The 22,446-nt window shown below is 37.4% G+C and overlaps 2 protein-coding genes across 7 annotated transcripts; one reads left to right on the top strand and one right to left on the bottom strand.

Annotated features, from left to right (window-relative positions):
• Positions 1-25: 25 nt before the first annotated feature.
• On the bottom strand, positions 26-4,795 carry si:ch211-248a14.8. Of its 4 annotated transcripts, none has more exons than XM_042010329.1 (5): positions 4,664-4,795; positions 4,277-4,363; positions 3,909-4,110; positions 2,136-2,436; positions 26-2,038 (listed from the first exon to the last, which is right to left on the bottom strand). In XM_042010329.1, the coding sequence occupies exons 1-5, from the start codon at positions 4,684-4,686 to the stop codon at positions 1,632-1,634; spliced, it is 1,020 nt and encodes a 339-aa protein (XP_041866263.1). In that variant the 5' UTR covers positions 4,687-4,795; the 3' UTR covers positions 26-1,631. The 4 variants fall into 4 exon arrangements, with proteins under 4 accessions (XP_041866263.1, XP_041866264.1, XP_041866266.1 ...); XM_042010330.1 differs by having other exon boundaries at positions 4,277-4,329; XM_042010332.1 differs by having other exon boundaries at positions 4,270-4,376; positions 4,664-4,792.
• Positions 4,796-8,455: 3,660 nt separating this feature from the next.
• p4ha1b (prolyl 4-hydroxylase, alpha polypeptide I b) lies at positions 8,456-22,187 on the top strand. Of its 3 annotated transcripts, XM_042010795.1 has the most exons (16): positions 8,456-8,896; positions 12,309-12,391; positions 12,530-12,626; positions 13,582-13,733; positions 14,136-14,273; positions 14,429-14,668; positions 14,920-15,137; positions 15,233-15,409; positions 15,591-15,661; positions 16,376-16,441; positions 17,717-17,816; positions 17,952-18,005; positions 18,100-18,165; positions 19,495-19,563; positions 19,900-19,996; positions 21,015-22,187. In XM_042010795.1, exons 1-16 carry the CDS (start codon positions 8,883-8,885, stop codon positions 21,083-21,085), a joined length of 1,713 nt encoding a protein of 570 aa, XP_041866729.1. In that variant the 5' UTR covers positions 8,456-8,882; the 3' UTR covers positions 21,086-22,187. The 3 variants fall into 3 exon arrangements, with proteins under 3 accessions (XP_041866729.1, XP_041866728.1, XP_041866727.1); XM_042010794.1 differs by lacking the exon at positions 15,591-15,661 and having other exon boundaries at positions 8,469-8,896; positions 16,371-16,441; XM_042010793.1 differs by lacking the exon at positions 16,376-16,441 and having other exon boundaries at positions 8,480-8,896.
• The last annotated feature ends 259 nt before the right edge of the window (positions 22,188-22,446 follow it).

Raw genomic sequence — 22,446 nt, 5'->3', positions numbered from 1 at the left:
AATGAACTGCAATAAACTATTTTGGTCTTTTTATTAATACATGCCCCTTTTGTGTAAAGCTGTAATAAATGTATTAATGACTGCCAGCATAACAGAATAAATATATTTTCTAAACTTTTATTTCACTAATTTCTCACGTTCTCTTTATTGCAGCTGCTTTTTTCACATTAATTTTCAAAGTATACATAATGGTGAAATAACTCATTTTATAAGCCAATATACTTATTTTCATAAATCCTAATAATAGCTTATTCTTACATTTTTGGACAGTTTATACATGAATAATTTAAAACATGCAAAGAAAACAACAGTCATGAGAGCAACTATTTAACTTTTCTCACAGTGAGCCCCTTCTCATCTGAAAACTGAGCAGATTCATTCAGGGAAAATATTAACCAACCATTGGTTGAAAATTCACTCAGAGAAATGAGTTAATTATTTTAACACTGTTAAGTAAAATGTAATCAAATAAGTTTAACTATGTGTACCCAGTGCAAACAGCCTGTCCCTCATTATTTCTTCTCATCTGAAAACTATCAGAATCATTTAAGGAAATCATGAAAGGAGATCTGGTTAAACTTCGCTTACTGGAGAAGAAAAGTGGGACTTTTATCCCTTAAATACTGTTGATTATGTTACATATAAAGGAGTCAAAAAAGCCCATTTCTTATAAATTAACTCACTTTTAAAACATTGCCACAATTAGACTTTTATGAATGAAAAAAAATGAGTATACACAATATTACCTCCTGACTCAAAGCACTTGTTTCCAGTAAGGGAACCAGTCTGACTTTGATTGTTAAGAAAGCGTACACCATGTTTTTGAGTGGAAAGGGGAGCTTGTGGTTCTTCATGGTACTTCTTGGTAATTATTTTATAATTAGTCCTCATGATTTTTACACAGCGTAAGCAACATCTGACAGAGGCAAGAGGCGTGTTAGTAGTCATGATAAGGGTGTGATGTAATGGGAGCAACCTATAAGTCATCGCTGATGGCTTTGGAGTAAAAAGATAGGGACAAGTGTTATGGTTCAGCAGATTGTGTTTAACATGTTAGAAATGAGGAATCTTACTATCTATTTCCTGGTTTAAAAGAACAGTGGAAAAGATTTGAGACTCATGAAAGTGTTTTAAATCTTTCAATAAGGTCTTAAAGTCAGAAACGATGAGTCATGTCTCAGACTTCTGACCTCTCCTATCAGACACATTAATAATGAACTGGAAAAATGCATTTATGCTGGGTGCATCTCTCCCTGCTGATTAGCTGCAGGATAATTTGTGTCTCTTCAAAATGAGGCCAAGAGTCCACATCTCAAGTTAAGTTTTGATTAATCAGACATTTGAGATAAGACCTCACTATCTGCTTAGCTTAGCTGTGGATTACAGCTGGCTGATAGAGACAAAGGCTTTTGGAAATCTATAGAACTATTTCTAAGATTTGGTCTGAGGATGGGTTTTGCTGCTCTTAGTGGTGGATTGTATTTAACTTTTTCATAAAATCCAAAATAGCAGAAACTAAACAAACATGGCGAGAACCTACACTTTCCATTTCTCATCAGAAAGTTTTGTGCATTTACATACCCTCGGCTTACAGTGTGTTACATTTCAAAGGTTTTTACAGTTCAGTAAAACTAAAGGAGGTGAAAAAATGGCTGCATCATCGGTCTTGCTGAGTAAAGCAGCGCAGCAGCCACTGGTGAGACACATAGAGCAGACATGCTGACCATGAAGTTTAGTACCATCCCTAATAGGAGAATAGCGAGCAAGTATCCATGGAAGAGCAGGTTTTGCCAGCTGCTATGCCTCAACACCTGCCAGGGACTGTCAGGGTGCAGCAGCCACAACACGCCCAGCACCCAGCTCTGGTTGACCAGCTGGGTGTAATAGATGTCAAAAACGGAGGCCTGGGCATCACAAGGGCGGTGTCGCTCATCTTCAAACACTTTAGCCAGGAAAGTTAGGGAAATACTGTGAAGGATTAAAGCCAGAGGAGCATACATGTACTCCAGAGGCTCAATAGCTGGGAAACCCTTGGATGCTGGGGGCGAGAGAGAGGGGGAAACCCATTAAAGATTAAACTACTCAAAAAGTAAAGAACCCACAATTTCACCTGCACAAGGCATATAGATATTTACCTGTAAGTATAATAAATGTCCCACTCAAGATGGAAATGAGAACAGAAGAGTGATGTGATGGTGGGGATGCTAGCTTCAGGGAGAAACTCAAACCTATGGTTACCAGGGGCAACAGCGGCACAGTGAAGAGGAAGAGGCTGGCATACAAGCTGCTGGCTTTGGCCCACATGGCCAGCACAGACTGAACACTGCTACAGATCGCAGGCAGCAACAGCCTCTCACCCAGGACCCTGGAGTAACGTCTGAGAGGCACCAAACCCAGGACATAGAGAAGGTTCAAGAATAAGAGGGAGATCAGAACCTGCAAAAGATAAGACAATGGACCAGGTGTTTAGATCATCAAAGCCCACCACAGCTTTTGAAAAACAATTACATTAGTTGTTATTGCTATTTTAAAAATATATTGCGCATGTATGGCGCTAGAATAGTGGCATAAGATTAGTAACATCACCATATTTGAATGTGTGAAAGAAGTTCAAATACAAATAAAATCTGCATGTTTGAAATTATAAATCAAATTCACAAGTTAAATCTAAAAGTAGGCTATAGATCAATTGTGTAAGTACAACGCTCTTTTCTGGCCTTTTACATACCTAATTTAATTCCTAGTGGAGATGCTCAGTTTGACACACTGATCTAATTTATTACTAATCAATTGCTGGTTATCCATGGGTGTAGCAGTACTTTTCCACATGGGTTTGCTTGCACACTCAGAAGACTCATAACTCCCTTTATCTGTGACTTAACAGCAATTAGATAAAAGTAATAGGCATATTTGTTCCATAATTTTGACAAATAAATTGTATTTTACTTTTTCACACATTCAAATATGATGGTGCAAGTTACAAACTGTCTTTCTCAGCTTCACTTCCACTAACATACTTCATGACCTTGTCTTTATCTTTTTTTTTTTTCTTCTGAACTATGATGCAAAAGTTCCATTACAATCAATAAAGGCATTTATTGAGGACTTGGATCCTAGGTGTGTGGATAAGAAGCGGAACACACCCACGCCCTGTCATTCACTGAAATTACTGAGAACAACGTGTCACACGAATTAGTGCAGTGTTAAACTGTGAACCATAGCCATTATATCTTCACATCTTCAATATTTTCTAGGCGATGCCATCATCACACATTTTCTTTCCGTAAAATGACAGCATATAAAATCAGAAATTCTCAGGACTATTTTCATCACAAACACATAAGGTGCATGTAGAAACTCTCTGGCTCAACTCCCCTCCAGAAAACTCACTCGTGATCGGCCTTTGCATGGGGTCACATTCTCATGTCAGTGTTTAGAGCAGGCATTTGGTTAAACGTTTATCAACACTAAACACCTTCTGTCTCACCTCACCACCAACTGACAGTCTCTGCTCTGTCCTTCAAACCAGCACACACTAACAGTGTTTAAAAAAAGCCAACAGCTGATACTACACTGTATAAAATTTACTACATCAGTAAACAACGATCCATCAAAGGAAATTACTGTGCTAGGTACACTGTTCTCAGTATTATCATTAGTTATTACCAGTATGGTGCTTCAATAACAACATAAGGTACCAGTGGCTGTATAACTTTGCTTATGTTTACTGACATACCATAAATTTTGCTGCAGGAAAAGCAAATAGCCTGCTATCAGGACTTTGTACACGCTTTTTACATGCTTGCTCCTGTTCATAAGATCTAGTTTCCTGAATGCACAATGTCTTTAATCATTAAATCAGCATAAAGCAGAAATTGACTGGAACAAACTAAGCTGAAGGCACCTACCTGTGTAAAGCAGAAAGCCACAGCATACGGGTAGTGGTACTGTGGGATAAAGATGCCCACCACAAAGTTTCTGAGTTTGTCAGCCAGGCCATGTACAATCACAATTACCAGGCAGAAGGTTGGAAACAGGGGCTTCAGCACATGACTGGAAGAGAGCCTCTTCACCACTGATGCACACCATCCTGTCCTCCATCTGCCTGAACTGCAATACAGAAAATAACCGACATGGATCATACAATAAAAGGTAATAATGTGTTTGAATACCATGCATACATTTTTCTGTTTGTTTTTTCATGAATACAGCTGACTTTCATTTAACTTATACTATGCAATATGATATACCTGTAAAAGAGAGAATTACCTTTTACCTAAAAGACATGTCATTCTGTGCAGAGGTTGCTTCTCCTGGTGGAGGCGTTATCTGCAGTGGTAGGAGGAGAAATTCACACTGTGGACTAGAAAGAAGATCTTCTCCAAATAACAAATAACATTATTTTAAGTTCCAACTAATTCATAATGAATCATAATGGAAATAGTGGTAACATTTTCTAAATGTTTTCTGAAAGAATTGTACATAATTAACAGTTACACTGACTAATAGACTCAATTAATATATACTATGCATTATAAAAACATTGCAAAAACAGCTTATGCCCTTAAAATGAAAACATAGCTAACGCATAGCAAACTACACTAAAAATGCTCATGTTTTTGGATAAATCAGGAAAAAAAGTGTGAAAACATTTCTTACTCACCATTTGTAATTCCTCATAGTCATATTTCATCTTCAGACATTAGTGCTAGTAATAATAAGGTTATAACGTTATTAACAATTGAAAACCGTATAAAACTGTACCATCCTGCTCGCTGTCCATCTGTGTTAACCTGCTCTGTGAGCTGGGGGCATTCACCTCATTTGTTTTTACGTCAGTTCCAGATGGACTTTGTTCTCACTCTGCTGTCATCATGTAATAAAAGAAGCAATCTCGTGGGACAAATTTCAAATGCTGGTTTCTCAGCCAAGCAGATAACATTTGAGGAATCCTGTATAGACACTTGTTTGCTTACACATACTAGTGATGTGTCAAGGATTCAGCTTTTTTTTAACTTCATGACAGGAATTCCACCTACAATAATATGTTGTAAGGAGAGAATTTTAGCTTTTTCAGTATCAATTTAGCTAAAGTGGGAGGACAGTCCAGGTTATGCTCTCTCCAGCCTTCACACCTGTTTGACACATTCCTGACCGACCCATTCCCAGCTTTTTATTCCCAGCTCCCCTCCCCCCCTTCACTCTGTCTGGATTCCTTTTGCTGCTACATGGCTGCATGAGTGAGGGTCTGCTTGGGTAAACAGAGACATTAGACAAAGGATGGAGAAGTGTATGCACCCTGATTCAGACAAACACAGCAGCAGCATGAAGTCCTTTTATTGATCCAGAGTGCTATAGCAACCAGCCTGAGTGATACAGAAACATGTTAGACCCATCAAGTCAGCTGACACCAGATGGAAGGTGGTAATCGATGGTGTGTGCATAATTTACAAGTACATACTGTATGTATGATTAATGTTAACTAAGATGTGTTTATACAAATATCAGTGATATATGCGTTGTCATTCATCACTCATCTCAGAAAATGTTAGCATTAAAATCACCCAGGAGCACAGCAGAGGGCAGTCACGCTCCGTTTTAATGTGGGTAGTAACATAAACTTTAACCTTTAAATGCTGGGACACAAGTTGGCAAGAAAAACAGGAGTCAAGCAAAGAACATGAGAAAATGTACTTTGGATGCGATTGGTCCACAATATATATTTACTCTGAAATGACAAAGTTTAATTGAATAATTTACTACTATTAATCTATCTACAAAGTACTTTGTGGATGAGCATTTTACATTCAAAACATAAAATATTTAGGATATTAGAGTTGAAGGTACCCAACTATATCAAATAGTTCCTCCAAGATAGGATTTTTTTTTAAACTTTGTGAATAATTTAAATAGTTATTGCCTATTTTGCTTAAAACACTTACTTACCTCCCTAAGTTAATTTCAATTACCATTACTTCCAACTTTTTAACAAGTCTGTTTGACCTCATCCTAAATGAACTTTTACCCCTTATTAACACTTTAAGCCAATCAGTTTAATTTATTCCCATCAACTTCCCTCATTTTAAAGCCACAGGTGTATAAGTTAGCCATTAATGCTTAAAAAGCCCACACTTGATTCTGATATTTTACCCAAAACAATCGATTTCTTTTGTCTCAAAACCTTTGAAAATGCTGTCTTAAAACAAAATGCCTATTTACAGAATGTTGGTTTAAATGAAGAGTTTCAACCTGGATTAAGAGCACATTACAGTACTGAAAATGCGTCAATAATGTTATTTTTTACCTCATCTGACATCTTTTTGGTCTCTGACAATGATATTTTCTCTGTGCTGGTACTGTTAGATCTCATTTCTCTCAGCAGACCACATCCTCTTACAAACATATAAACATTTATGGATTAAGCACATATTGCTTTAGATTGGTTTAAACCATATTTATTTACACTAGTTTGTAGTGTAAATGTGTTCATGAGACATAGAAGAGCTAGTGGTCAACAGGTTACTGGAGTGGGGTCAGTTCAGTTCCACTAGGAAACTTGATTAACAGTTTCATTGTTGTACTGATGGAACCCAGCTCTAGTAATCATTAAAAACCTGGGAAAAGTAATCATTTACCAAAGTTACAGGGTTGTCATAGAGACATGATGACCTTGATCATTTTCTACTTTAAGTCTAAGGGAAACTGTCATGATTGTTTTAAGCTCTTAAAAAATAATTATTAAAGCATTTAGCTGCTCTAGTTGACTTCATTTAATTGGATTCCAGTAAAGAGCCTATTTTTTTTATCTACATCATGTCATCAACATCTTTTTCTAGCTCACAATCTGGTCCTTGTTATTATCACATCCAGGCTGGACCTCTGAAGGCCATTTTAGCCAATATTTAAAAAGTTTTCCTGAAAATCTTTCAGTTCATCCAAAATTCTGCAGCCAATGTCTAATAGAGATTACATGCTTGCTAAATGCATCTTTGTATTGGTTCGCTGTATAATTCAGAATGAGATTATGATCCTAAAGGAATTATGAAGGATGAAATCCGATTTAACATGATTAACTGGAGGCTTATAGTTGGAAAACAGAATAGTGAAAAGAGAAGACTGGGTGAGTAAAACTGAATCTGTTTTTGAGCACTTTGGGGATCATGTTTTGAACAGACTTAAGGGACGATAAGATGTGACAGAGTCTTTCTTGTCTTTTAAGAAGAAGACAAATGTCTGCAACATATGTATTTGAGTATTTAATTGGAGTTATGTTTTTACCACATCCAACTTCTCATTGCTCCTTACATTTGCCTCATACACACCAGGGTGAAAAACAGTTCAAGAAAGCATGCTATAACATTAAACCCACTAAGCAACGTCTCTAAAATAGAGGAAAGCAGTAAACTGTGCCCATTCCTCTGCCATACCTGTTCACAGCATAATACGGCTTTTGTTTTTACTTATATGTGCACAAATACAGATTGTGCTTTTCTTGTTTTTCTGTCATCTCTAGGGCCCGTGTGAGTCAGATGAGCTGCTATTTCCCACTCCAGGCCTTAAATAGGATTATATCCTGCTTTTACTTCCTATAATCAGTATTATCATGATGGCTTTGCTTCACAGCCTCACATAGTTAACAACAGGGCAACTTTGTTGTCTGTTTTGTACAATTGTACAGCCTTCTTTCTTTCTTTGTTCTGATACTATGATTCATTCAGTGCATCTGTACATTTTTCAGACTGGTACTGAAACCTGTTCTAAAACTTTCAAACCCTTTACACTTTCCTCTGATCACCACATATGATTTGACTTTAATCTGGGTGACAAGCCTTCACAATCATACCCCTCAGAGATCCTGGAAGCAACTCTCTTGCAGGGCTCTGCTTCCCAACTCTCCAATGCATAAATGTATAATCAAGAATTTACACATCACATAGTGATCATCTGCCCTGGTTTTTCTATCCACCGCTCTGTGGAACTTGAGGCAGCATCCATGGGCAGAAGCTGCAGCTATGGACTCATCTTCCACATTAAGCACCTGTCATTGCTTCATTTATTGTGCTGGCTAAAGCAGAGGCAGGCAGCTCGAGTGCTTCCATGTCATTTTCTCTTGAAAAGATTTTTTCTTGATTACATAGTCATGCAGTTCATGTTCATGTAAAAGCTTAAACCAGGGGGAAAAATGCAAAAAGCCAATAGTTCTCACAATGCATTTGAGTCTGCAGTATTTATGTGAGGGCATAGAAATGTTAAGAGTTATCAGTTTCTTCTGTCTGACACAGATCCACCTCCACCCTGGGAGGAGGAGGGATTTTTCTGGAATGTGCGAGAAAGAATAGATAGATGAAAATGGTGAAAAATTATAAAATTATCCACAACGTTAGTTTGAACGCATCTATTGAGGGCACAGTACATAATCTTGGGGAAAGTTTGTTTTCAAACGGTTTAAAAAATGTCTGGGCAGTCCAGCTGGCTTCACAGTGAGATGAAACTTGGCACATCTTAAGTTTGCAGCATTTTTTTTTCAACACGTGGCAAGCAGGAGGGATTGTCCCACTTCGACAAAACCCCAAATAATCGTCCCTGGTCGTATCACTGCAGGTCAAGACAACTACAGACACCTCCCCTAGCAAACGCAATTTACAAACGACAGCCCCCCGAAACTAGCAGGAAACTGTACGCACGAGTCTGCACGTAGCATTCAGGCACAGACGTTTTAGAAATCCAACCCTAAGCCACCAGATGACCAACAGCGTACCGAAACATCACGAATAGGAGGAACCAGCGGCATCTACACACCGTTAACTTCATCACCCAGTCCGTTTGTAAGGAAACTTCAGAGGACTCAACGGCCGCGGACGCATTTCTGCTGTTGCTACGGGATGCTCTGGACGAGGTAAATAGTCCCCCCGAGTCAGATAAGCTAAGACAAGCAAGCCCATACAAACCTCAGCGCTGTTATAATGTCCGCTTATGTTGCCTTCTTGGCTGCTAGCAGCATTTTTGTCTTCGGTTCTAACCTTTAGCTGAAAACAACGTAAGGATGTAACTTTAGCTATTTTCAAAGGTTGCTGGAGGCAGATCTGTAATGTGCCAAATGTATTTATAAGCCAAAAAGTCCAAAATAGTTAAGAGAGCACAGTTTGGTTCAGGTGGGGACGCTGGCTTTCATGTTATGGCATTCCAGAGCAATGCTGCTTGCTTCTGTTAGCGTCTTTTGCTAATTTATTAGCAACTACTCATTCAGTATATAAATTATGTACATTCATTTGCAGAGTTCACTGCAGAACATGCTCCACTACATCACAGCAATAGTCATATAATATTTATTAGAAACGCTGCTACTATTTTTTTAAGCTAATTAATGCAACAACGTCTCTAGAGTTGCATAGGAAAAAAATAAACAAATAAAACAAACAGCAGCCCTCTTGCAGAGGAAAAACCTCCTTAAACTCTGACTGTAGTGAGGTTCCAGTTTTTTTTACGGGTTGGAGCAGGTTAAACTGGACTCCATTGGACAGTGTGCCGTCCTCACACTTTCCCCGGCGGGGAGGGGCGAAGACGTGGCATTCCTCTTCCATCCACATCCTGTGTGTTGAGTCCAGTCTGACTCCACAGCTGCACTCTGTACAACTTAACGGACACATTTGAAAAATATGTCGAAAATAAACATTATTCTAAGCTATATATTTAGTTTAAAACTAAAGTGGAAGCAGTAAAAAAAAACCCTGTTAAAAACGTATATCGTTGATTTGTTCGCGGTTTATTAACCATCAAGGGGGTTTGGAAATGTCCACAGTGCCGATGTAGAATGTAATAAAGTCTAGAAGAAAATCTATAGATTTATAATTTAAAGCAAAAACTTTAAATTATCTGTTTGGATATTGTTGATTCAATACTTGAAATAATGCTCTAGAGATAATACTTTAACTATCAGTTAATAAACTGACGCAGTTATTGTATGTAGCAAAATGGGGTTTGAGCTTTTGTCATAAAATTACTTATAAGATTGAATCATTAATAGCTCTGTCAGATAAATGTCCAAAAATTGTAAACAAACTTATTATTTTAAGATTCTTATATTGTCTGGCCAGTGGACAAAAATTGAGTTAAAAGAGGCTTTAATTATGAGATTTAAAAAGAAAATAGTGCCCTTTTAGTGCCCTTTGTTCCTGAAACAAGTTAAATAATGAAGATATTTACATTTATATTTTAATCCTTCCCTGCAGTTATCGTTTTGATGGGTTAACTTCATGCCAAAGATTCATGTGCATGATAAGTATTTCTGAAAATGGATGCCTAATGATAAGAGCACTATGGTTCAATATTTTATTTTTAAGGTTAAAATTAAATTGGGGTTACGCAGTCTTCACGTGGATGACGTCTATGACGTCTTCACGTCATCCACAAGCTTTTATGGATAAAAACAATCTCACTACCCTTCACTGATGGATCAAAATGAAAATGAGCAGCTTTAATCTTCTCCTTACTCTGATGCAACATTATTCCAGGAGGAGACATAGCAGCTGTTACTCAGTCATTGCAGTGATTACAGCTATTATATTCTCTTAGTTTTTCTCTGAGTGACACCAAAGATTATACAACAAATAAATACATACATAAAAAATAGTTCCATGCATTAAGTATAATGGTATAATTAATTTGCAGTTTTCCCCCTGAGATTAATTGGTATTTAATGCCATTTCATTACATTTTTTTTCACATTTTTTAAAAATTCCCTTAGTATTTGAGTATGAGGTACGGGGGCAGATGTTTATTCCTCTCTGCTGCACGCTGGTGACCTAAATAGAAATCCCACAAGTCATACTTTTTATTTTCACTCCAGGCTTGTACTTGTGGCTAAGTCAGAACCTGTCTTAGCCTGTCGTCTGCTTAAATATAAAAACTTCACAGAACCGTGCAGGTACAGCTTCTCTTGCATGACCTTTACTTTGCCACTGGCCCTGAAGTGTGTATATTTAATTCTTTTGGAATATTTTTTTATGTTTTCTACGTCTTTGCATTTGAAGATTTTTTTTTTAAACACATTATATCATCCAGAAGTTTAAAAAGAATGTTATTGATAGTTTTATTTAGACAAATAAGTCATTAGCTGAAGAACAGGTGAAGTATTTTTGATGCAGCAGTCACAAATCTGTGGCACAAAAATGGAAATTATACCCTGATGGTGTTTAGTTTTGACCAACAAGTTCACATTACAAGATGATGTGGATATCTGAGTACACTCATACACGTTGCTTTGTTGTTTTACTTTTGACTTTTGCCTTTCTTTTTCTCTGTTTCTTATCATTTGACTGTGAATATGCAGAAAATGACAGTGGCATTCCTCTCAGGTCAGGAGCCCTCTGGGAATTATGCCCAAACCAAATCTGGGGCTTAACCGGATGTAGTGACAGAAAAGCCACTGACTTTTTATGCTTTATGTGGACGGAGAGAGACAGGACATATAAAGAGATTAAACAAATACTTCATCTTTTCAGTCACAGGCTTCAATAGCTTTTTTTATTTTATTTTATTTTATTTTTGCTGAAGCAGTTCGTGTTTCTTCTTGTTTATTTGATTTTCTGTCTTTGTTTTCTGAATAGTCCATTCACTCATGTTGGAAATGTACATTTTGTCTTATTACTTAGTATTTACTAGCATAAATGGTATTTATCTTACATTTATCTTACAAGTGTTGAGATAGCTCCTGGAATGACTGACTGACTGAGCAGAGTTGGGATCAAAATCAGAGAAATGTATTTATTTCGGAAATAAACGGAAATTCCTTTTTCACTCTTGATCATCACACAGAATGAAAATAAACAGACCCTAAAACACGATTCAAAGTAATAATAACAATGAACACACTTTAAATTATTAGAAAACGTAGAAGTATTCATTTTATAATATATTGTGCAATGTAGGATCACAGCAAAGGTAAAATAAAAAGTGAACCATGGAAAAAAGACTGAAAAGTATTTTACAGTAAATTAAATTTATTTTCCAGAAATGATACCCTAATTGTTTTATACAATTTACAGCTCTTACTACACTCAGTTCTATTTGCAGCTGTTTTCTGCTAGAGAGTAAAAGGTTTATGGATTATTGGGTTTAGACGACAACAGCTTGGTATTGAATTTATTGTGAGGGTAAAGGGAAGGTAATGATATGCAAGTAAGAAAGGAAGGAGTAAGACAGACATCTGATAACAAAAAATATAAGAAAAAGTATGATAGCTTTAAGTTGAATTTGTTATTCTTTGATCAATCAAGTCAATTGATCAAATTCTGTTACTCTTTCTTCAGGATGGAGCTACCATGTTGGTGTTTATTGCTGCTGAGCTGCCTGCAGTCACTCTCCGCCCACAATGACTTCTTCACCTCCATAGGTAAAACCACACACGTTGTTTTTCTTTTAAAAGAAAATTAAACAGAATCCTGAAATGTTGTAGTAAGATTAGTGATGCTTTGTGTAATCTAGTATTGTGTTATTACTGTGTAAGTGTGTCTGATTTGTACTCCTTCAGGCCAGATGACAGATCTTTTATACACGGAAAAAGACCTTGTCACATCTCTGAAGGACTACATCAGAGCAGAGGAGAACAAACTAGAGCAGGTCAAACGGTGAGTCTGTGATTACAAGATTACACACATCGAGCACAAAAGCACCTAAATAGTTCATTTTTTGCAGCACAACTTTTCTGTCATATGGACATATAACAATGCAAAGGAAAGCTTAACTAGTTACTGACACAAGCTTTGAATCAGTACATGGTTTATTGCTTAAATCAGAGAGTGATTGAAGAGCTTTAAAATGGTCTGGGTGTGCAGGTTGTACTGCTCAATTTTTCTATAATTCAAATGTTGTTTTCAAGACTGTCAGAAGTCCTTAAAAAATTTGACTTTTAACACCAGATTTCAACATGAATTTAAAGAAATAAAAATGAGCTTTTCTTTGAAATAAGAAAAGAAGGATAAACCCAAAAAGAAATGGTCTTAAACTCAAAATTTGAGTAGGTGCAGTTTATAAAGTACTCGCTCATCATCATTTCACTGGTTTACTCTGACCTTTCCAACAGTGGGAAGCACAGGATGATTTTTACCCGTGAGAAGAGGATAAGTGTTTCCTATGTTTAGCCTGTTTGATTTTGGTCTAGTACCCAACCCCACCCTGGCACCACCTTGCAGAGGTGAGCTAGGAGTAAGATGGTTTGTAGCCTTTCTGCTGAGGCAAGACAATAAAAAGGAGTTGATAGTGGGTCAAGGGCCTATCTGCGCTGGACTGAAGATAACTGGAACATAGTCTTATGGGTCAAAGTTTGACATCTTTGGTTCAAACCTGTTTGGTTCAAATTATGTTTATGTTCATGTAAAACAGATTAAAGATAAGTCACAGGGCAGAATCAGTCATGGCTTAGGATGTCAGAACAGATGTTTTTGCATTTCTTTACACTGTTGTTAAAAAACAAACATAAGTTGTGCTGTAAAAGTTGACTGTTTGAGGGTGTCTGTACTGTCCACACTAGACAATGTGAATCTATAATTCATAGCTTGTAATCAGTGCAACTCCTTTTGACAGGTGGGCTGATAAGTTAGATTCCTTGACAGCCACAGCCACACAGGACCCTGAAGGTTTCTTGGGCCACCCTGTAAATGCCTTCAAACTGATGAAAAGGCTGAACACAGAATGGGGGGACCTGGAGAGTCTTGTACTTAGAGACACCACTGATGGTATGAACGAAGAAACCAAAACGTCCCTTACCTGAGTTCTTAGCTGCTATATTGTACGAAAAGTTTAAGGAAATCACTTAAATGCTTTTAGTCGCAGTTAGAATATATTTTTTTTACTTAAGATAACAGTTTTAATTTCAGATTGTTAATAAAATGTATTTAGATTTCCTGATATTGATTGGTGTTGTTAGTCACACTGTTTTTGCTTTAGTGCAAAGCAAAAGCTAAAACCCACACATTTATTTAGTATTTTCAGTTGTAGTTATTGCAGTAGATTATTGTAATTCATTTTGTCTAGATATAACTACATTTTCAACTGTTGAAACCAAAACAGTTTGAAGCAGTATTTACTGTACATTTGACTTATTATGTACTCATAACAGTCCCGTCCAACTCCCACAGGATTTATTTCCAACCTGACCATCCAAAGACAGTACTTTCCCACAGAGGAGGACCAAACCGGGGCTGCTAAAGCTCTTCTCCGGTTACAGGACACATATAGACTGGATGCCAACACCATCTCCACAGGAGACCTACCTGGTAAAGACCTTAAATCAGTGCACATCACTAACAGTGTACATGGCACAAAGTTTACAAAATGCCTGTGTTTTCTGTCCATCCTACGTGCTAGTAGCAGATCTTGATTATTCTAATATATATTCTGTTGCTTCCCTCTTGGATCTGCTGTATGTCAGGAGTGATACACAAAAGCCGTATGACAGTGGAGGACTGTTATGAGTTGGGGAAAATTGCCTACTCTGAGGTTGATTACTACCACACAGAGCTGTGGATGGCCCAGGCCCTCAGACAGCTTGATGAGGGAGAGGAGTCTACGTTGGATAAAGTCACCGTGCTGGATTACCTTAGTTATTCTGTCTACCAGCAGGGAGAGATAGAGCATGCACTAGAGTACACCAAGAGGCTGCTTGAACTGGGTGAGTCCCCCCACACTCTGAATTAAGGTAAAATTTTGAGAAAAAAAAAGTTCAGCTAACCCTGTTTTGCATTGTGAAGAGATGCTTTCTTACATCTCATTCAAGGCAGTTCTGTATAATTAGGTTGGTAGCATGATATATTTTGATTTCATATGGTGTGCTGGTTTGAGGAGACATTGCTGTAATTGTCAGTGATTTGTAATCACTGCTCTTATTTAGGTCATTTTTTTATATTGATCTCTCATTTTTAGACCCAGAGCACCAGCGTGCCAAGGGCAACCTGAAATACTTTGAGTTCCAGCTGGAGAAGCAGAAAAAGGCAGCAGTGGAAGAAAGTCAAAAGCAGAAGGAGCAAGGAACAAAAGAAACTGCTACAAAGGAGAAGAAGCAGAAATCCAAAAAGACCTTGTCTTTGATCCCAGAGAGAAAGAAGTATGAGATGCTTTGTCGGGGGGAAGGTATCAGGATGGTGAGGAAGATAACACAAACACAAAAAACAGGCTCTACCCTCCAAACTTGAACTGAGTTTCAACTCCTTGTACTCTATCTTCGTCTCTCAATCAGACACCCCGCAGAGAGAGCCGTCTGTTTTGTCGTTACTATGACAACAATCGCAACCCCCAATATGTCCTGGCACCTGTCAAACAGCAAGATGAGTGGGACCGTCCTTACATCGTTCGCTACCTTGACATCGTCTCAGATGCAGAAATTGAGAAAATCAAGCAGCTGGCAAAACCGCGAGTAAGTAATTCTGAGTATCGGAAACGTTTGTCGGGTGGAAGCTTGATTGTTGGTTTATCATGCTGAGGGGTGGGAGGTCACACCTGTGAGGCCAGCTGCTAGTTAGGCGAGCGCGCAGGCATGCACATGTGTATATGTGTATGCATCTGTGTGTGGGTAAATCATGTCCCTGGCTTCTCAGCTACGCAGGGCAACCATCTCCAACCCCATCACTGGAGTGCTGGAGACAGCTTCTTACAGGATCAGCAAAAGGTAAGACAGAGCCAGAAACTGCCACGATAGAGTATACAGATAAAAAGCTGAGAGGGAGTAAGTGGGATCTGGTTGTTTTTTTTTTCCCCTCATTTTCCCCTTAATAACTCATCCCATCTCTTCTCTGTACTTCTTCTGTCTCCATCTCTTTGCTCCTCCAAAGCTTAAAGGCTCCTGAACTGAAGCAAAGAATCCAGCTGAGGATGATCAAGGCTTTATAAAGCTTATAGTGACATCTGTAGACTATTAATGCATTGCAGTGATTTTAAAGCTATTATATGAACTTGTTGTGGTTTCAAAAATGAAAAAAAAAATGGTTTGGATTAAAGTATAGTGTTCTGGGAATCTGTTATGGATATGTTTCTGCTCAGGAGTCTGTTACAGAAAGGTAACACAAGGAGATGAAGGAGGGGAAAAATGTGTTATTTTTTTCTGCTAGTTAGTATTAACATAGCAGCTTTTGTGAGCCAGACGTTGTGTTTGAGGCACTCAGTAAAAAACTGATGATTTTGGGATTGCCTCATGGGACACTCTGGTCCTTCTCAGGAATAACTTTGACAATTAGTGACCGCATCTACTTTTCTCTTTCTCTTCTCAACTCTCCTTCCTCCCATCCTTCTCATATGTGTCGCCTTTCATTCTCCCTTTTCCTTCTTTTTTATCCTCTGTCCTTTTCGTTTGTGTCTTTGTGCCTCTGGAACTACCGTAGTTAAGGCGAGCCACGGTGCATGACCCCCAAACTGGGAAACTTACCACAGCCCAGTACAGAGTCTCCAAGAGGTAAGGGGTCACAGGTCACTGGGAAGGTATCAGTGTCTTCACCCAGCTTCATTTTTATCTGCGTGAAGTGGCTGGAACACCTGTTTGGCTTTGCAACCAGAAAACGAGATGCAGAAGAATGAAAATGTTCAGCACCTTAAAAACTAACGATATAAATTGTTTTTTTTAAATCTCTTTATTGCTGATGCAAAAGATAGTTGAAGTGATAATGAACAAAACTCTTGTTGGTTTTGTATTTTTTATTTTACCAGGCAAATTAGCCATTTTCATGGAACTTCAATTAAACAAGTAACTGTCCCCCAGCCATTGTTTTTTTCCTGAGATGATCTCTATTCACCAGTTGAAAGAGTAATATCTGGTTACAGCTGCTGTGCTACTGTGTGTTGGAGGGCTTTAGATGAAATCCAACTGTAGATCTATTTTCCCCCTTTATAACAAAATAACTAAGTTTTATAGATGCCTTGAATTTGAATCATATCCTAAAAATAGCAAGCTCTGCAACCCACACAGATCCCCACATCTCTTGGATTTTTCTGCCCTCTGTAATTAATGTGTATATGTGTGGATGTGGGAGTAAGGGCGTGGTGTCCCTCCAAAGTTGTTGTCTGTGTACGTGCTACCCAGCACATCTTTTAATTTAACGTAAGCAGCAGCAGTAACAGACAGACAGAAGAACTCTCAGTTTCACCGCTCTTTGAACTAGGTGAAAAAAAATCTGCTGGCTCATATTTGACTCGGCGTTCCAGCAACATTAGACTAACACCAACAGAAGCTCTAAGTCAAAAGATGACTCATCTCTGTCTCTCGCTGTCTTATATTAGAATTTTTTTGTTTTGTTGGTGTTTTAGACCAAATTTAAATGATATCAGACTTGGATGTAAGATTAGCAAACAGACTGGTGAGGCCAGAAAAGTTCCATGAAAATGTTTTGCCGCCGTCCTCATCCAAACTCCTGGAAATGTCCACAGCCCTGTACCCTGAGCTGACTGGGGATTCTGAATCTCAAATCGCAGGCCTTTTCGAGCTTTTCTATTTTTATATATATATATATATATATATATATATCTCATCTTCCTTTCTCTCTCATCTGACTGAAAATAACTTTAATGGAAGCTTTTCTTAGCATAGCTCCAGCATGGCATGTGCCTGTTGCATTTTCAGAAGAAATCATTACTGCCATCTAGTGGACAAATATGTGTCCTGCAGAATTATTTCAGAGAATTAGCTTCTTTTTTTCTCTCTCTCAATTTCTCTGCTTTTCTTTCTGTATTCCAGTGCTTGGCTAACTGGCTATGATAATCCATTAATTGACAAGATCAACCAGAGAATTGAGGATCTCACAGGGCTGGAAATTGACACTGCAGAAGAGTTGCAGGTAAAGAGTTATTTCATGTTTTTCCAAGGAAAGCTGAATCCCTCGGTCTCCTATGCCTCTGTTTGTGTGTGTTTGTTTACTGAGCTCGATTTCTGTATTTGTAATACTTACAAATACTTTAATTTGTCTTTGTAGGTTGCAAATTATGGTGTTGGAGGACAATATGAACCTCACTTTGACTTTGGAAGGGTACGGTCATCACAGCTGAGTAAAGTTAATTTCTGTGAATTTATTGTGGCTTTAATACAAAAGGACATTAAACTTGTTTATTATCTCTGCACAGAAAGATGAGCCAGATGCCTTTAAAGAACTGGGCACGGGGAATCGTGTTGCAACTTGGCTCTTTTATGTAAGTAAACTCTTACTTTTTCTTATAAAACCCAAAGTTATCAACCTTAAATCAACCAATAAGCAGAGAAATAAAAACGCTCTTGGGTCAATAGATCCTACTTTTTTCTTTGTTAATTTATGAAGACAGTCTTTGTTTTAGATTGTAGTTATTATTGAAGTGTTTGCATTAGATGTAGATAAGTTACTTGTTTTTTCTGTTTTTGATGTCACAACAGCCACACCTTTTTTAACTTACCTGACATTTTTATTTTTATTTAGATTTATGCTAATCGGTGCATATACGATACAATAACACCTCATTTACATAGTCAAACCTAGGGTTTCAGAAACTTCTTGTACAGTAATATTGGATATGTTAGTAATTTGATGTGGAAGCTCTATGGTGATTTTCATTAGGTTAACACTTTATCCTGTGTTTTCATCCTCTATCTAAATAATGTCTGTTCATATTTTCACACAAACATTTTTTTATACATTTAAAAAATTAGCCTTGAGGTGACATATGACTAATAAAATGTATTTAAGGAGAATTAAGCCTTTCAATACTTTTTTATAACCATGAAAGCAAAGTTTGTCATTAAATGTAATGATAAATTTGAAAATAACACGTCTTTGTATGGAAATTTTATCTTCATTAATTCAGCTTTTTGTTTGTCCCATGGTTGATTTATTTATGTTTGGAAATATTCAGAAGTGGATGTTTGAAATTCCTGAGTTATCTATAGATGTCAGTGTTGACCACGTTTAACCACGTGTCCTTGAAACTGTACAGAGCTCAACAGGTATGTGTTTGTAAGAAAATGTAAATTTATTTTTTTTGTGTTTACTTGTTTTGTTTTTACCAGATTTTTAAAAAAAAGGCATAAAGCTTGTTTTTTTTACATACAGTATCTAGTTCTCTTTTTTTTTCTTCAGGTTTTGATCACCTGAATCTTATAAAAATCCTCATACTTGCTCAGTAATTGAGGTGAAAATTTTACACTCATCTTTTGTGTTTCTGGTTGCAACTTGATAATTAAATCCCTCAAAACGTTTTTTTTTTTTTTTAATTTTACTTTTTCATCAAAAATAATTTAACGTCAAAGGAAAATGTTGGAAGTGGGAAAGTTTTGGGAAAAAAAGACTTGCTCAACACTTCTTTAATTAAAGTTGGACCTACTGGGCTGTTGCAGTAATTACTTGAGCAAAATTTTAGCTAGTTTAAATATCCAAAAGATCAAAAGAAAGCTTAAGTCAGCGTGTTTTCTACCTTCTTTATACTTACTCAACTGCAGCCATATATGTCCTGGGGAGACACTGAATTTTGCTTCTCCTGTTGGTGCTGTAGATGAGTGATGTAGCTGCTGGAGGAGCCACGGTGTTTCCTGATGTAGGTGCAGCAGTTTGGCCTAAAAAGGTAAACCTGTACCAACAATGTGCACATTTACTGGTTTATCTTCAGTAGTTGAATTAGATGCATTATGTGACCAGCTAAACACCTGCTGTTTAACAAATCTACATATAATTATTTTGAATTAACTCACATAAAAGAAAACACACATTACTATACACATATTCCAAAAGTCTCTTAGTAAGACTTTCTTTCTATGCAAATCAGGTTTATGTAGAATAATTAATGACCTATTTGTTCATTTCCAACATTCTAAACAGTTTTTTTCTTTTCTCACTTAAATAATAGCTCAGCAAACACACGCTTGTGTATTTAAATTTTACTTGCTGATTATTGTTTCAGGGTACTGCTGTTTTCTGGTACAATCTTTTTGCCAGTGGGGAGGGAGACTACAGCACCAGACATGCAGCTTGTCCTGTGTTGGTAGGCAATAAATGGGGTGAGTTTCTCTGTCACTGGTTCCCTGTAAAAGTGGACCCCCCAACCTTTTTCCTGGAAACCCCCTCCTCTCATATTTACAAAAAAGATGAAACCCTCTACCTGCTGCCAAACATGCAAGCTATATGTGTGTTCAGTGAAAGAATCATCTATAAAACTTCTTTGTCTCAAGTTTCCAGAATAATCAGTCACACTCACTTCTATAAAAACAACCAAACAGCCACCTTGAGCTTGCACATGTCTATTTAGGGAGGTGTGACGTTCATGATGAAGTGCTACCAGCATTTGTTTTTTGTTTTTTTTTGTAAGGCTTAAGTCTCCAATGGGTGCATATAGCTGAATGGGACAAAGTGAAAGTGTGTGTTTGTCCAGTCTGGGTTAATCTAAAACTCACCATGGACTCTTTTATATATTTGTAATTATTTGACACTCATTTGGAAGTACAAAACTTACAACATATGAGTAAAATTACCTAATTTCTGCAAAAGCTGTTAGATACACATTGAAAATGGGAGAACAATCAGTATAATTACACCACCAGACTGTTTTATCTACACTCTAAATAGGTAAATAGGTGGAGATGCCTTTTTAAAATCCTCCAACTTTCTACTCCAATTCGTGCATGTAGTGTTTTGCTCTACATGAATATGTCAGCTGTGTATGTTGTACAGAGCTGTACATGTGCTCTTTCAAGAAAAATATAATTTCCTTAAATTCCATCAAATATAAGCACATTACAACCAATTTGCATCTGTGTGTAATCACAGTGTGACATGTGCTTCATCTCCATGCAGAGGCAGACTACTAAAAATCCTTTAAGTATGTTATGATTTTGTATATGTGTGTGTCTGATTTACACAACCTCTTTGGTGTAAGGACCCCCCTTAAAGGAGCCCTAGGTTGGGAGCTAGTACTTAGTGAAACAATCTGTGGAGAATGGTGAATTTACAAGATATTTAGATTATATATTAAGAGGAGTAAATGTTTAGTCTAAGTCTAATAATTTCCCTCTCTTTCAGTATCAAACAAGTGGATCCATGAACGAGGCCAGGAATGGCGGCGACCATGTGGCCTGAGTGAAACAGAATGACAAGAATGGCCATCGCCTCATTAAGTCCCTTCCCATCTCTACTTTTTTTTTTTTTAACCACCGAGGACCAAAGAACAATGCTGCAGATTGCAGATGATATATGGAGTCCCAAAAGGTTAAGCCCTCCCGGCAAACACCTCATATTTTCCCCCCGTCTTTTAGTCTCTTAGTGCAGAGATTGTTTTGGTTTATGTCGAGCCCATGATCTGTACCAGCATCACTGTGACAGATAGCATGTTCTTAAGGTTATTAGATGGTTTTGAGAAATGCTAGAGCATTGTTCTTTGCACTCTGAATAAACTAAAGCTCTGTGGTGAGGTCATCTTTCAGGAGTGACTGCAGGGACTAGCTTTCGTCCCCTCTGTTTGAACCTTAAAGGGAAAGTTCCTGTTTTAAGAGGCCAGCCCTCATTCCATTCATGCCATTGCCAGAGCACGTGGACCTTGACGTTGGTGAGAAAATGAAAGAATCCTCTAAAACATTTTAAGTAATGAAATTGTTATACCTTCAAATTAGTTTTATAAAGCACCACAGAAGGTATCTCAAGCAGACCCAGACTACATTTGCCATCTTTTTTTTAACTAAAATGTTGATGGACTTTGTCTAATATATGACTTTACAAAGAAACGTCTTGGTTTACAAGCTCATGGCAGCAATCTCTTGTTTCCAACAGCTCAGAAAAAAGTGAAAAAGTGGCAGGTGTGAATGGACTTACTAGATATAAAGAATAAAAGGTCACACCTCCCCAAAAAATGGATGATCTGGTCACTTTGTTATTGGAAGACAGAAACACTTCACATACTGTATCTTATGGGGAAAATGGGTATTGAGTTGAGTTGTTTGCCAAGTCTATGCAATACTTTATCACATATCACATTTCTTGTTTGTTTGCTACACTTTTTTTTCCATCACTCAATTCAATGTTTACACTATAGCATATTCAAACTGTTGTGCTTAAACCAAGATAACTGGCATTTACATAAGCCCTGAATGATGCATACAAATTAAGTGTTTGATAAAATAAAGTTGGTGTTTGTTTATCCTGATTGTCCAAGTGGGAAAGAAAATAAAGGGACACCAGCTGCCATTCATTGAACCCGAACTAGAAAGGAGCAACAGAACAAAAACACTACATTGTTCTTTAACAGTCTTAAGTTTAATTTTAATTAGTGATTGTATGTTTTTAAGTGTCTGGCCATTGTTTTCAGAAAGAGATTGTGTAGGTTCTCCAAGGAGAAGGCATTTTATTTATATGTCCCAAACCAGTTTGTGTTGTTTTATGCCCTTTATAAAACTCTGGAGTGTTATTTTTTCTGTAATAAAGACTGTTTGATATGAAGATAACGACGTCTGGCTGCTGT

The sequence above is a fragment of the Melanotaenia boesemani genome, chromosome 16 (assembly GCF_017639745.1).
Source record: "Melanotaenia boesemani isolate fMelBoe1 chromosome 16, fMelBoe1.pri, whole genome shotgun sequence".
Classification (NCBI taxonomy): Eukaryota; Metazoa; Chordata; class Actinopteri; order Atheriniformes; family Melanotaeniidae; genus Melanotaenia; species Melanotaenia boesemani.
This window is presented reverse-complemented; position numbering and strand designations above follow the sequence as displayed.